Genomic DNA, 15397 nt, shown 5'->3' with positions numbered 1-15397 from the left:
TTCGATATGGGTCGGCGCTAGGCTGAGTGGACTTCTGTAGCCTGTTGTGGGGTTGTGAACCACTGAGAGCTACGGCGGGGACGAAGCCTCTCCGTCGTTTCTAGGTCCCCAGTTCCATACAATACAATACAATGCAATGGCCTGCAATTGGTGGATTGCTCTTCATCCTTAACCAACTCTGTAGTCTTCTCGTGTTAAGTGCGCTGACTGGTTATAAATCTAGAACCACGACTCTGAATTATCAAGAAGCTCTGTTCAGCTAGGGTCTACATTTATTTGATGCTTAAGAAATTAGGACCATTTAAAATAGGATCTAACTGATTTTGTGCTTCAGTGAGTCAATGTCTGTGACGTGTGGATCCACCACAACAGCAGTAGCACTCCACCAACAGAGATGTAGTCGATTTCACCTGATGGAAAGGCCAGTTTTTCTGGGATGCGAGGGTAAAACAGTAGTTGCAGAATTTTCTCAAGTCTTCTGCATTATCTGGTTGAAAATAAATGCAAGAAGAAGACTACAGAGTGAAAGGAAGAAAATAACATCTTTCTTCAGATCAATAGTTTCTTGATAGTGATAAAAGAGAGGGATCAGGAACGTAAATTGTGTGAATACCCAACCTGTTCACCATATTTGGCGCCAAAAGACTACCTCCACTTCCCACGTGTTTGAAAATTTACGCATAGAAAACGTCTGGAGTCCAATGAGGAGGCAGCCACAGATCGATGTTTTGCAGGTCTTCATGATAAACATTTCAGGGATGGCGTGGAAAGAACTGGACAGAGTTTACTGGCCCGAAAGGAGACTACATCAAAAATCAGTGAATTTTTGTTTTTACCGTAAAACACACTTTTTCAGCGTCAAGTTGTGTCCTAGACTCCGTAAGTTTTTCTCGAAAAATTTGCAGAGCACTACTACACTTCGCAAGCTTTACCCATCACTCTTGGTTTCAATTGAGAAATGACGGGCAGTACAGAACACGACAAAAATTTGCAAGTATTGCATTACGGAAAATTCGAACCTCAACGAATGACTAACGCAGCTTGAAACAGGTCTGAAGTACTAACTGACTAGTTACAGCGACTCCCTTTAAAAATACCTATAGCGTACATTAACAATGCCTTCTACAGGTGTCGAAATACACGAGTAAAACCTAAAAGAACATTCTAGAAAACTATGTATTTCTAGGATTTTATACATGGTGTACTAGTACTAAAATAATAAAATCCAATCCAAACAAAACTCCCTAAGAATGGATCCCACAAATGAAATTGTAGAACACCAAATCATATGGTAAAAAAAAGACACGAGCTGAAAGTAAATGAAACGAAATAGTAAGGTAAATTCTAAAGTGTGGCAATATGCTGTTATTCAGTTTACTAAATTCAGGTTCATCTTAATATCCGTTTTTATCCTGAACTCAATTTCACGAGCCATAGAAGACCTCAATCAGGATCTTCGGAAGGGCCTTTGAAAACATGACACATCAAGAGACATACACTACTGGCCATTAAAATTGCTACACCACGAAGATGGCGTGGTACAGAGGCGAAATTTAACCGACAGGAAGAAGATGCTGTGATATGAAAATGATAAGCTTTTCAGAGCATTCACACAATGCTGGCGGCAGTGGCGATACCTACAACGTGCTGACATGAGGAAAGTGTCCAACTGATTTCTCATACACAAACAGCAGTTGACCGGCGTTGCCTGGTATCACTTGCAGTCGAGATGACAGGCATCTTATCCGCATGGCTGTAACGGATCGTGCAGCGTCTCGATCCCTGGGTCAACAGATGGGGACGTTTGCAGGACAACAACCATCTGCACGAACAGTTCGACGACGTTTGCAGCAGCATGGACTATCAGCTCGGAGACCATGACTGCGGTTACCCTTGACGCTGCATCACAGACAGGAGCGCCTGCGATGGTGTACTCAACGACGAACCTGGGTGCACGAATGGAAAACGTCATTTTTTCGGATGAATCCAGGTTCTGTTTACAGCATCATGATGGTCGCGTCCGTGTTTGAAGATGTCGCGGTGAACGCACGTTGGAAGCGTGCATTCGTCATCGCCATATTGGCGTGTCACCCGGCGTGATGGTATGGGGTGCCATTGGTTACATGTCTCGGTTACCTCTTGTTCGCATTGACGGCACTTTGAGCAGTGGACGTTACATTACAGATGTGTTACGACCCGTGGGTCTACCCTTCATTCGATCCCTGCACAACCCTACATTTTAGCAGGATAATGCACGACCGCATGTTGCAGGTCCTGTACGGGCCTTTCTGGATACAGAAAATGTTCGACTGCTGCCCTGGCCAGCACATTCTCCAGATCTCTCACCAATTGATAACGTCTGGTCAATGATGGCCGAGCAACTGGCCCGTCACAATACGTCAGACACTACTCTTGATGAACTGTGGTATCGTGTCGAAGCTGCATGGGCAGCTGTACCTGTACACGCCATCCAAGCTCTGTTTGACTCAATTCCCAGGCGTATCACGGCCGTTATTACGGCCAGAGGTGGTTGTTCTGGGTACTGATTTTTCAGGATCTGTGCACCCAAATTGTGTGAAAATGTAATCACCTGTCAGTTCAAGTATAATATATTTGTCCAATGAATACCCGTTTCTCATCTGCATTTCTTCTTGGTGTAGCAATTTTAAAGGTCAGTAGTGTATGTTGGGACGGCTGCCGGATGTGTATTTCGGAAGAACTAAACCACAGTCTAACACAACAGTCGCGACATTCGCTGCAGAAGTTGTTACCGTTTGACAGCTGGAGCGACACTAGCGCTCCAAGCGGCGAAAAAGGAGAACGTCAAAAACGGTTCAAATGGCTCTGAGCACTATGGGACTCAACTGCTGTGGTCATAAGTCCTCTAGAACTTAGAACTACTTAAACCTAACTAACCTAAGGACATCACACACATCCATGCCCGAGGCAGGATTCGAACCTGCGACCGTAGCGGTCGTGCGGTTCCAGACTGTAGCGCCTTTAACCGCTCGGCCACTCCGGCCGGCATGAGAACGTCAGATGCTTCGTAAGCATAATGTTTGTTTTTCATCCCTTTCTTACGTGATTTATGAAATATTTGCATTTTTCTTTTGCCTCCAAGAGTTTGTGTGATAACAGAAGACATATATGTTTCTAAAAATGATTCTATAATAAGCACAAGTTGGGATTAAAAGCATGAATCCATTGGCAAGTTACAGCACATGCGTGAAAAAACACTTCTGACGTTGGATAGGACTGCAGGTTACTATGCTGATACCAGAAGAATATAAACACACAGATTCACACGTAAGAGGCACAGACATGTACCTCTATGTGCAAAAGGGATCGACATCCCATTTGTCGTTCCGCAGGCCTACTGTGTTTTAGTCATTGTCGCCTGTTGCCACATTGTATTATTCTAAGTGGGACAAACAGGTGCCAAATAGTGGGAGAAATATGCTATGTGTGTAAACCCCAGGTCCTCAAAGCCAACAACATTGTCAGAATTGCTGTCATATGTTAAATTTGCCATTAGAGCCATTTCATGCAATGACATATTCACTAGTTCATCAGTATCGGAGAAATGCTGTGGCTTCTGCTTTAAAAAGTGGAATATATTGTCACTTATCTCACATTTTATTTGTATGCCTTCCAAATTCCTTTGTAATGTATGCACTGATGGGAGCATGAAACATTCTGACAAAATCTTTATGCCTGATCCATCTTTCAATACGTTTCTCCTTCAATGGCATTCTAATCTGACTTAACAAGAATTCAAGGGCATTTTTTAAAAAAATATCATTATCCTAGAGCCTTCAAAATTTGTTTTTCCTTCTTCACTTGATCCTTCTGATACAGTTTCTGTTGCTGTCTGTACTTAAAATGATAGGCACTTTCCTCATCCCGTAATATTTTTGCATGAAGTCTAGCAATCTGCACATTCTGACACTTCCACACACTTTTGCAAGACACGAGTAATTGCGCTTAATCTAACTACTTCATCGTCAAAGCAGGTCTGTGTTGACGATTCGGATGAATCTAGCACTGATTTATGGAGAATTGAACTGCCTGCTTCTGTTTTATAGCTTTAGATGGATTACCAAACCTTTGTGGCAGTTTTCTCTTCATCGTCAGTTGAGGTAGCTTATTTGGGATGTCAAACAGTGTGGATACTGCATTCCACACAAGTTTATTATTGTCTGCATTCAAGAAATTGTTGGTTCGCAGCGTAGTGAACAAAACATTATTATAAAGGTAACTAGCATCCTTTTTCCATAAGATCTTCTCCTCTGCTATTCACTAGCCATTTTCTGCTCCTACTTTTTTTTTCCTTTATGAATTTCAATTCCCCCCGAAGGGGGCGGGCTGGCAGCAGCTTAGTATGCCGCTCTTCAGCCTACAGACTTTGTTAGAAAGATGAAGATAATGAATAATAAAAACAGGCGATAAAATCGGAGACTTAAAGAGTAACATGGCGAAAAGAAATCGTGGAACTTAAAACAAAGAACAGAGGGATGATGACGCTAAGAAAATACATACAAAACAGACAGGTAAAACAATAGACAGACAATTAAAAAAACACGGCGACAGTCTGGTTTCTGTTCGCAAAAGACATAAAATTCACACCCAGCGACAGCATGGTTTCTGTTCGCAACACGAGAAAGACGAACAACACTGAACAGTCACTGGAACACTGCACTAAAAAGTTGGCAAATGTGACATACCACAGCCGAGAGCAGGTGGGGGGGGGGGGGAACTGGACAGATGATGGGAAAATAAAAAAAAGGGGGGAGCCAGGAAAGGAGCTGATGGAGGATGAGGACCCATAAGAGGGGTGGGGGGCGCTGGGCAGACGCGACAGGGAGTGGGCTAGGCAGAGGAGGGGAATACAAAAGGACTCGGGGGGGGGGGGGGGGGAGAAGGGAGGTAGGGAGAGGTTAGGTGGGGAAAAAAGAGGATGGAAGGGGGGAAGAGGGAGCCCAGGGAAAGGACAGAGGAAAGGAGAGGGAGTGAGCATCAGAGTTGATAGGAGGGATAAATGGAGGGAGAGAGGGCATCATCTGGGAGGGGGAGTTGATGGAAGCCACCTTGGGAAAGGAGATGTAGGGTGTAGAGATGGAGGGTAGGGGGGACACAACGGTGAAGACGTGGCAGGGGGCGGGGATCAGAGAGGAGAGGAGCAACCAGGGGGTGAGGGGGTTCAAGACGGCGGGAGGTGTAGAGGATGCGGATATGTTCGAGGAATAGGAGCAGATGGGGGAAAGGAATGAGATCATAGAGGATCCGTGTGGGGGACGGGAGGCATATACGGAAGGCGAGGTGGAGTGCATGGCGCTCAAGGATCTGGAGGGTCTTATAGAATTTGGGGGGGGGGGGTCTGCTCCTAAAACGAAACATCAATCATTAATGCACCTGTAGTGCAAGCGGATTCTGATGACACAGTTTAATAGCATGATGGTATATACCTCTCAGGGTCCTTACGAAACTTAAAGAAGGCATGTGGTATGTTCTTCTTGTTGTTGCTGAAATGTATTGTGCTACAGATGCTCCCGTTAGTAAAAACCGTTCGCTTTCGATTTCACGATCGCGCCGAAGTCCACAGTTTTACTTACTGGCCGCTTGGCGCGCTGCTGGCGCAGTAGGTAACAAAATGAAGCCAAAGTGTCGTGACTGTTACGTTACTGTGGCTAAACCACATAGCTGATGTTGCCTGCAATTCGACCAAAGTCAATCCATGGCCTCGATTAAGCTTCATAAACCATTAAAGGAATGTTCTATTTTCTAAGAAAATAATTACAACAACTGCTACAGATTTGGTTATATTGCACTTGCTGATCTTCCCACAAACTGAGGAATAACACGACCATATTGGTTTCCAAAAGCATTCCGCATCTCAGCTTGCAGATGCCAGGAAGGTACTTGTAACGAGCTACGAATGAGAAAAAGAATACGTAATAATAATAATGATGGTAATGATGATGATGCGGATGATGTTGATAACGACGACGATGACGTAGATGATGATATGAAATATGTTCACACAAAGTGTATACGGCACAAAGAGGATTTAGAAAAGAAACACAACACACTATGAATCAAATATTCAAATTGTACGGAATTCGGTAGATGCGATGTACATGTATAGAGAAACATATGATTACAGTTTGAGGAAAAAGATTTGATTTATTCAAGAGAAAGAGCTTTACAAATTGAGCAAGTTATTAATGCGTTGTTCCGCCTCTGGCCCTTATGCAGGTTGTTGTTTGACCCAGCATTGATTGACAGGGTTGTTGGAGGAATATCCTGAGGAATATCGTGTCAGATTCTGTCCAACTGGCGCGTTAGAGTGTAAAATTCCCGAGCTGGTTGGAGGGCTCCAAAAGTTCTCAGTTGGGGAGAGATCCGGTCACCTTAATGGTCGAGATAGGGCTTGGCAAGGACACCCCGTTTTGTTGCCCTTCATGGGAAGCCATCCTGGGCTTACATTTCTGCAAGATAATGCCCATCCTCACAGGGCGAGAGTTTCTAATGCTTGTCTTCATGCTTGATAAACCCTACTTTGGCCAGCAGGGACCTTTCACCAGTTGAGAACGTTTGCAGCTTTACAGGCAGAGCCCTCCAAGCAGCTCGGGATTTTTGCGATGTAACGTGACAGTTGGATAGAATTAGGAACAATATCCTTCAGTAGGACATCCAACAACTCTATCGATCAATGTAAAGCTGAATAAATGCTTGCATAATGGCCAGAGATGAACCAGTGCTTTACTGACTTGCTTAATTTGTGAAGCTCTTTCTCTTGAATAAATAATTATATTTTTCTGAACTTGTATTCTGAAGTTGTACTCAACTGTTTGTCTGTACATGTACATCACATATACCGATTTCCGTCCCATTCGGATAATTGCTTCGTGGTGCGGTTTCATTTTCTTTTCTTTTTCCATATAATGTATTACCAGTAGTTGAGACAGGTCACATATAACACTGCTGAAGACTGTTACAAGGCATTGTAAAAGAAACCAAGACGCCGCAGCCAAAGAAACAAGGCTGCTGTGAAATTAATTTTTGAAATGTTTTATTTATTTATTGGTGCTCTTATTTTACTTGGCAGAACAACTTACTCTGTGAGCCTGGCGTGCCTCATCGATGTAGTGGGTTGTTATAATTATGGTCACTTTCTTGGCGGCTGTTACCTCCACCAGGTGATCCCAGATACTGGAAAAAAGGAAAGGGTGGAATTATTACAGAAGGAGTTTCAGTTACGGAAGTCATCAAGAAAGTAAGCTACAGACGGAAACATAACGTAGTTAGTTAGAAGAATGTGTCTTTATTAGTAACGCGCTATACCAGAACGCAAATCGGTTGCAGGTTGTCTATCTAACGGCTTGCAGGGGCAACAAAAATTTGATTTTCAATATTTATCGTGATCATTGGATGGCATTTAAAAATTTATTGATTGGCGACTCCATGGAGTGCTGTGTGCACACGACCATATATGTTAAATTAAAAGGAAGGTCAGCGTTGGTCGTAATATTGATGTTTTATTGATAGCAGAATCGATTTTCGATCACGTAGTGGTATCAAGTTGATACCAGTCTGAGTTTAATGTGTGCAGCACCGAAGATGATCACTATGTGATCGAAAATTGATTCTGCTATCAATAAAACATCAATATTACGACTAACGCTGACCTTCCTTTTAATTTAAAAATTTAAAATGCTGCCATAATCTATTCATTAAGAGGTAATATAATCTTGTGTTAAAAATTTAACACAATTACACAAGTGCTACAGTTGGAAAGTGTGTGCTTGTCTTGCGGCAGCTTTAACTGACGGAGTGCCAATAGCTGGACTACGTTCATCCAGTATTTGGAAATGAGAGCACTTAGAGACTTCCAACGAAGTTTACACATAATTTCAAACCATTACAAAACTTTTTCTCGCTGACATCCCCCCCCTCCCACAACACCCCCTCCCCCTGCAAAATGAGGAAAAGAAGGTAGTCTATCACTTACTACAGATTCACTCTTCATGCAGTCAAACTTTAGCGTCGGGGATGACGTTTTAATTAAAACTTTGTACTATTAACTGTATTTGCAACACAGTTTGCAGAAATTTACACGTATACCACTGAATGTACCTGCAATATTATGCCATTGTGCAATGCATAATTAAGGACATAGGTCATCATAACAATTATATGCGTGAAAAATTAGCAGGATTATATTCATCTAATATTTCATAATGAGAACATTAGCGACTTGCAACAAATTTAAACAGTAAATTGAAACTTTATCTGCGCTTTTCGTCGTTTACGTGCTCAACGTCAAATGTTTACCACATTAACTCATTTTTAAAGTTATCAGATGTTTGAAGCTGTCCTATACATGGCATTCGATTGTTCGGTTAATTGGGGTTTACTGTTTGGAACTTACTCAGCAGTTGTTGACTTAGATTAGTATTATGTGGTTTCAAACAAACGGAATTGACTTGGAGGTATCACATACTATTCATGGCCACACTCTGAATTAATCACTACGTGTAATGTTCGTCAGAGGTTAGCTGGATAACTAACAAGTGAAAACTGAGTGAACACACTGATTAATTAAACAAGAAGGTCTATAATGATTAATTAGACAAGAATGTCAATTCCGCATGTTTTGCGCTTATAAATAAGTATGTCTCAGTGTTTTGACATCAGTCAGGGTTGCAGTTTTTAAGAATTATGTTCAAGGGGAAATGCAGGTAAAGAAAACAAAGTATTCTCTCAGTAAACGCAGCATATCTCGCAGAGGTCTCTTAAAAGACTTGGGACTTTATACAACCACTTCACAGCACATTTAATTCTTGAAGGTATTTGTTGTTAACAATAGAAAATCCGTTCCAACTGTGTTCTAATACACACAGTCGCACTACAGAAACGAAAAATACTTGTAATTTAGACTTCTTTTATGAGGCTGTAATTAGAGTGGAGATTTTTTATTCTGTAGGAGACACAAAGCAAAAAATTGTGTACCCCTGTAATCCCCCACAAAATTAAAAACACGTTTGAGCAAACAGGCCTTCCGGAAATTATCTGATTATATGCATTCAAGAACTGAAGGTCCCTGTTTTCTGGATAGCAAATATGTACCAATGTTCAGCGTAAATACGCCTCTGTTGGGTCATACAGGGTGGATGTTTCTACTGGTGACTGAGGACAGTGTGCAACATAACATCAGTATTTACGTCATTTGCAGACTAATAATTATAGCCATTACAAGTCACATGTTTTTAAGCTGGTTAGTACCTACAAGCACATGTGGCAACGGCAAGCCATCAATACCTCTTTTTCCCTGGGCAGCAGATCAGGTGTTGAAAAGTGGACATATTTTCTCTCTGTGTATTTGCGGATCCGTTTTGCTGTTTGGAGCCCTATATTTGAAATTTCTTTTTACATTTCTTTTCCAGTATATTTTTTGGATACCCTTTCCTTCATATTTTCATCTTTTCTCTAAAAACATTGATTATTTCATGTGGATCATGTGTTGACATGTGGACGCAAAGCGATTAGCCTATATTGACAGGCGTAGTCCACTTAGTGATGCAGTACGACCATGCAGAAGGTTTGTGACGTGTTTGTGGAAGGCTGTTCAACACAGGGGGAAAAAAAAAACCGACAGACTAATGTGTGTACATATTAGTAAATGCCCATTACACCCTGTATATATGTGTATGTATATACTGGGTGGTCCATTGACAATGACACATTGGAACAACCGAAATAAAATGTTCAGACGTACCTACGTTCTGTATTTTCATTTAAAAAAACCTACCTGTTACCAACTGTTCGTCTAAAATTGTGAACCATATGTTTGTGAGTATTACTGCGCCATCTACCACAAAGCGTGAAAAGTGGTCCAACTAAAACATTCATATTTCTTTACGTACTACACGAATATGTAATAAAAAAATGGGGGATCCTATTTTAAAAAACGCAATTGATATCCGCCTAACCAATGGCAGCGCCATCTAGCGGACCAAACATAGCACCATCTGTTTTCCCCCATCAAGCTAGAAGAGTTTCGTTCATTGTAGTTTTTTCGTTTGACGCTTATTTCGTGAGATATTTGGCCCGGTCATGATCAAATGGTTCAAATGGCTCTGAGCACTATGGGACTCTGAGGTCACCAGTCCCCTAGAACTTAGAACTACTTAAACCCAACTAACCTAAGGACATCACAAACATCCATGCCCGAATGCCCGAGGCAGGATTCGAACCTGTGACTGTAACGGTCACGCGGTTCCAGGCTGAAGCGCCTAGAACCGCACGGCCACTCCGGCCGGCCGGTCATGATCAATGGACCACCCTATATATATATATAGGGTACCAGTTGCAGGCTGCCTCTCTAACGCCTTTCGGGGGAAACTATTACTCAAAATCAAAAATTGCTGAAACAGAAAATACGTGAACTTTGGAAAATTTTGCAGGATATACTAAGACTTAAAGCAATTCCATTATAACATGGATAAATTTATGCCATTACTCTGTGTTCATCGTAACTGTCCTGTCCTGAAACTATAAAAAAAATCTCATATGGTACTCAAATAACTGAAGGGAATGCAGCCGGGCGACGTCTTCGACAACGACCGATATTTCGACTTGTGCATATCCTGTCATTTCCAAGACAAAACTGCAGCAAGTAAGCACTGTGAAAGGGAATTTAAAACCTCGGTTTGCAGAGTAAATCCGTTAAAACACACACACACACACACACACACACACACACACACACACACACACTGTAAGCACTAGCGCCGCCACACAACGAAAGTCGGCCAACGCCAGAAGTTACCGATAGCGAATATTAATAACAAACAGATGAGGTAGCGTTGACTCTGTCCCTCTGTTGTTTTACCAGGAGAGCGCAGGACTCCAAGCAGAATTTAAGCAAAATCCTTGCTAATTAAATCTCAACTGCTTCCCTAATAACTCTATCCCAATAGCTGGAAGTGCATTCCAAGACCTCTGTGTTGTTATGCTCTGTAGGATGACCGGTGGCAGGTTAGTGTTCTGCGATAGCAGATTTGCTTTGTTGTTGTTAGCGTATGTGATGCTTATGCTCAATACACTGGTCCTCCGCTCTCCTGATGGTCTGACCAATATATGACATGCTTTGGTGCCTTGAAAATGACAAGGTGTGCCACTGTCGAAATATCGGCGGTTGTCGGAATCCTGGCTCCATTTCTGTAGGTTATTTTTGAAACGCAACAGGGCGTAGCAGTTAATAGCAAATACTCATCTTCGTTTCTCGGTGATCTCCGATGCTGCAGTGGCTGTAAAAGTATTTGCGATTATCCACCAAAATTTGCTGTGACTTGCTGAGTTCTTGACAGTGTAGATAATGATTTGGTAGCACCAAGAGGAATTTCAAGAAATTCGGGTTGACATTACGTTTCTCTTTCAGAATTACGTGTTTAATGAGTAATACGGTTACAAAACTATAGCAAAACTGGCTCACAAACACTGTGAGGAAAACGGAGATCCTGATGGCTGATTCGCCACTGCTTATATATTGTTTTAACAGTCACTGATTACATCATCCATTATTACAAGTAGAAAACTTAAAGATTACAATAAAAATCTTACTGGTGTATACGGAATGACATCACGGAATTATGTATTAATTCACTCCTCTCACGTTGCAACATAAAGTTTTACACGGCTTTTAGATTTTAGTATTGATATTCGTGAAATCAGTTCATCAACAATGTTTTTTATAAAGTTGCTTACATCAAGAAGATTATTAGTTGAAAAATTTTCGTAACATGTGGACGTGTTCTCTTCATAAATACTAACAAAAAGCTAGTTTAACTTCTTGTAAGAGCTATTCTGGAATTACAAAATGAGAATTGTTGATGTCCTATGTTCAAATGTCGATTAGTAACAGTCGAACTAGAGCAGAGAAATAATGAAATTAATGACAGCATAATAAACTGAGCTTTAAAATGATCAGATAAATGAAATGAGTATGTTACAAAATTAATATAAGCTTGCAAAAGTGGCAACCTGATACCTGAGGTCAACACTTCATGTCCTATTTTTCCTAATGGTCATGTTATTAATCACTATTACAGTCGTTTTTCTACTGCTCGACTTATACTGCTTGCTGATTGCGTTGGTGACGTCAGTGATTGTAAAGGTAGAGGCATCTTTTCCTATAAATGAAACTTTTCTATTCTGATCAAGAACTTTTGTATGCGGAACAGTAAATACCACTTGTGAGCTTTGGTCTGACGAGTGAGTGCATGCCACAGCAGGGGCTGCGGGCTGGGATCTCTGCAGCGGTACGTTCAAAAGGACTGGTGATTACTTCCGATACTCGTGCTGACAAGAGGTGGGCTAATGTCTTTGGTTAACCATGCGGAGGCACTCAGCCGACCAGCGGTGTTTTGCTTGGCGCCGTTCCGGTGGACCCATAAATTCTTGACCGTGAACTGTAGGATGACAATGCAGACCGCACGGGTGCCGCTAAGGAATAAAGATCTAAACAATGGAGAGAGTTGCCCGTAGCAAAGAAATGGCCATTTTACTACTAGCGCGCAGATTAGCCAAAGCACGCTTTGCAGAGGGCATTGTTCTCTGCACAGTGACTTCTCAGAAGGGAATTGGAATGGGAAACAGTGTGAACAGGCTTCTATCTCCGAGGGAAGCGACGATATTCAGCTTTTTTTTTTTTTTTTTTACTGGGTTTTCGGTCTCAGAATTGCGTCAACCTGACCCTATCCACGTTGGTTTGAGAATTTCTTCCACTAAAAGGTGAGAGATGTTGTTATTAGGCATCTTAAAAATTACTCGACAGTGAGAGATTAGGAGCAGACGTAGAAATTCTGTAAGCTGGAAAACCATTGGCGGACTAAAAAAGGAATCGATGATGTAGGATAGCTAGACCAGTGTTGGGTGGCTCAAAAAGAGCGCCGGTTTTAACATACCAAAGTAAGAAACTCTTCTTTCTTAGTTTGGGTCATCTAAGGACCACGCACCAATTTCAATGCTTCCGTCTTTGTTGTTCTTGCTTTTTCCTCTAATATTCTTTCATCCTTTCACTATGTATCCTTTTTCTCTCCTCGAACCATTTTGACCCTCCTCGGACCATTTTGACCCTGTCTTCTCCTCCCTCTTGCCTTGGAATCTTTCCATTTTTAACACTTTCCTCTTGAAACTCTTTCTTTCTTCTTGAAACTCTCTCTTTCTTATGTTGTTTCTTTCCAAATCTTTCGTAACTTCTTGACTCCAGGCTATTGTTGGCATCTTGTCCCAAAGATATTTAAAAATCTGTTTGGTTAACCTGCTGCTGTTCATTCTGTATAAGTGTCCAAAAAAAAGCAGTCGCCTCTTTCATAGTTTCATTTATGTTTTCTATGTTGCGATAAACTTCTTCATTGCTTCTTAATTTCCATACCTCTGTATGTTTTGGTGGTCCAAGTATTTTTCGAATGATTTTTCTTCCTAGGATTTCAAGTTTGTGTAATTTGGTAGTTCAGTACTAAACATTCACTTGCAGAAAGCCATTTTGGTTTTACTACTGTGTTGTAGTGCTGTATCTTCACATTTTTAGTCAGGCATCTTCTGTTGTAGACATTCCTAGTTATTCCATAAGCTCCCTCCATTTTATGTACTCTTTCTCCTATAGCGAATTTTTCTAAGCCATTTTCTTGAGTAATTTCTCCCAAACATTTAAATTTATTTATTCTCTTTATCTGGCCAATATCTGTAGCTAGGGGTTCCTGAGCATTTTTTATATTTGTCATAAATTCTGTTTTTTTCTACAGATATTCTTAAACCTGATTCGTTGGCTATTTATTCTAAGAGATTGATTTGCATTGCAGCATTTGTTAAGTTTTCAGAAAGAACAGCAAAATCATCCGCAGATGCTAAACAGTGAATTTCAATACCTTTGTTTTTAGTTCCCAGTCTGATTGTTGATAGCTTCTCTTCTTTTAGTTTTTGTTGCCATTCTCTTACTATTTTCTCTAGTACGCAGTTAAAGAGAAGTGGAGACAGGCCATCACCTTGCCTTACACCTGTTTTTATATTCAGTGCCTTAGATATTTCACCCTGAAACCTTAGTTTTGATTTGGTGTCTGTGAGCGTTTCACGAATAATGTTTGCTAATTTAGATTTGATGCCAAATTCTCTGATCAGTTTACCTAGTGTTTCCCTATCAACTGAGTAAACGCCATTTTAAAATCTATCATTAAGATTAAGAAATTTATTTTTACAAAAAACACAAACAAAATACATAAACAAGTTCATCTAACATTCGCACTTAATGTATAAAAAATGTGAGACATATGACCTCCTCTGCTGCGCTGGCATGCAAGAACTTCGTCCATGAAGTTCACTATGACTGCATGACAAGTTTCCACGTCCATTTCGCTGGCAACTCGTCGACTTTCCTCCTTAAACTTATGGATGTTTCGGGGTTTATTGGCATACACCACTGTCTTAAGATGATCCCAAAGCAAAAACGTCACAAGAAGTTAAGTCACATGACCTTGGTGGCCATTGATGATCAGCCTTGCGCGAAATGAGGCGAACCGGGAACCGCTCATGGAGCAACTGAATTGTTTAGCGGGAAGTATGGCAGGTGGTACCACCCTGCTGAAATCATAACTGTTGAATGTTCATTCTATCCATATGAGGCCACAAAAACTCTCTTATCATAATAAGTTCTCGGTCTGCATTGACTGTCACAGCTTGTCCTGCCTCATCTTCAAAAATAAGGACCAATGACGCCGCCCGAGTAAAAACCGCACCAAATTGTCACTCGTTGTGGATGCGTTTGCCTTCCGTGGATCATGCAGGGATTTTCTGACCTCCAGATACGGCAGCTCCGCTTATTTATAAAACCATTTAAGTGGAAGTGTGCTTCACCACTCAAGATGATTTTATTTGCGAAGCTATCGCCCTCACAGAACCCAATCAGCAAACTGTTGTCTCTTATGGTGATCCGTCAATTTCAGCTTCTGCGTCTACTGAATTTTATAGAGGAGGTAATGGAGATCACATCGCATAATTCTCCGTAGTGGGCAGTAGCTTAGGTCCAACTGTTGGGAATGTTGACGAATTGATTTCATTGGGCTAACAGCCACACTGTCACGAACCAACGAAATGTCCTGCCCACTTCCGCCAGAAAGATAACACCAAGAACTTTTAAGGTTTACTGTTGAACCCGTCTCAAATAACATTTTCTTAAGTCTGCGAACTGTTGATTCATTCGGAACCTCATTAGGCTCTAGGATCGCGCGAAGTCACCTGACAGTTGTTGCACAATTTTCTCCAGTCTGCAGATTAGCACACATTGCGCACAAGCTACTGCTCCAGCATTAGGCATCGAATGAGAGAAGTTCGAGCTGAG

At 41.4% G+C, this 15397-nt stretch overlaps 1 protein-coding gene across 3 annotated transcripts in view; it reads right to left on the bottom strand.

The window, feature by feature from the left end:
- Positions 1-15397, bottom strand: part of LOC124606911 (ABC transporter G family member 23-like) — a 506422-nt gene that overhangs the window by 69866 nt on the left and 421159 nt on the right. For all 3 annotated transcript variants that reach the window (XM_047139013.1, XM_047139016.1, XM_047139015.1), the window contains exon 8: positions 7119-7212. In XM_047139013.1, the coding sequence (XP_046994969.1) occupies positions 7119-7212 (94 nt within the window). The remainder of the gene's footprint in view (positions 1-7118; positions 7213-15397) is intronic.

This window comes from Schistocerca americana, chromosome 3 (genome assembly GCF_021461395.2).
Source record: "Schistocerca americana isolate TAMUIC-IGC-003095 chromosome 3, iqSchAmer2.1, whole genome shotgun sequence".
NCBI lineage: Eukaryota > Metazoa > Arthropoda > Insecta > Orthoptera > Acrididae > Schistocerca > Schistocerca americana.
This window is presented reverse-complemented; position numbering and strand designations above follow the sequence as displayed.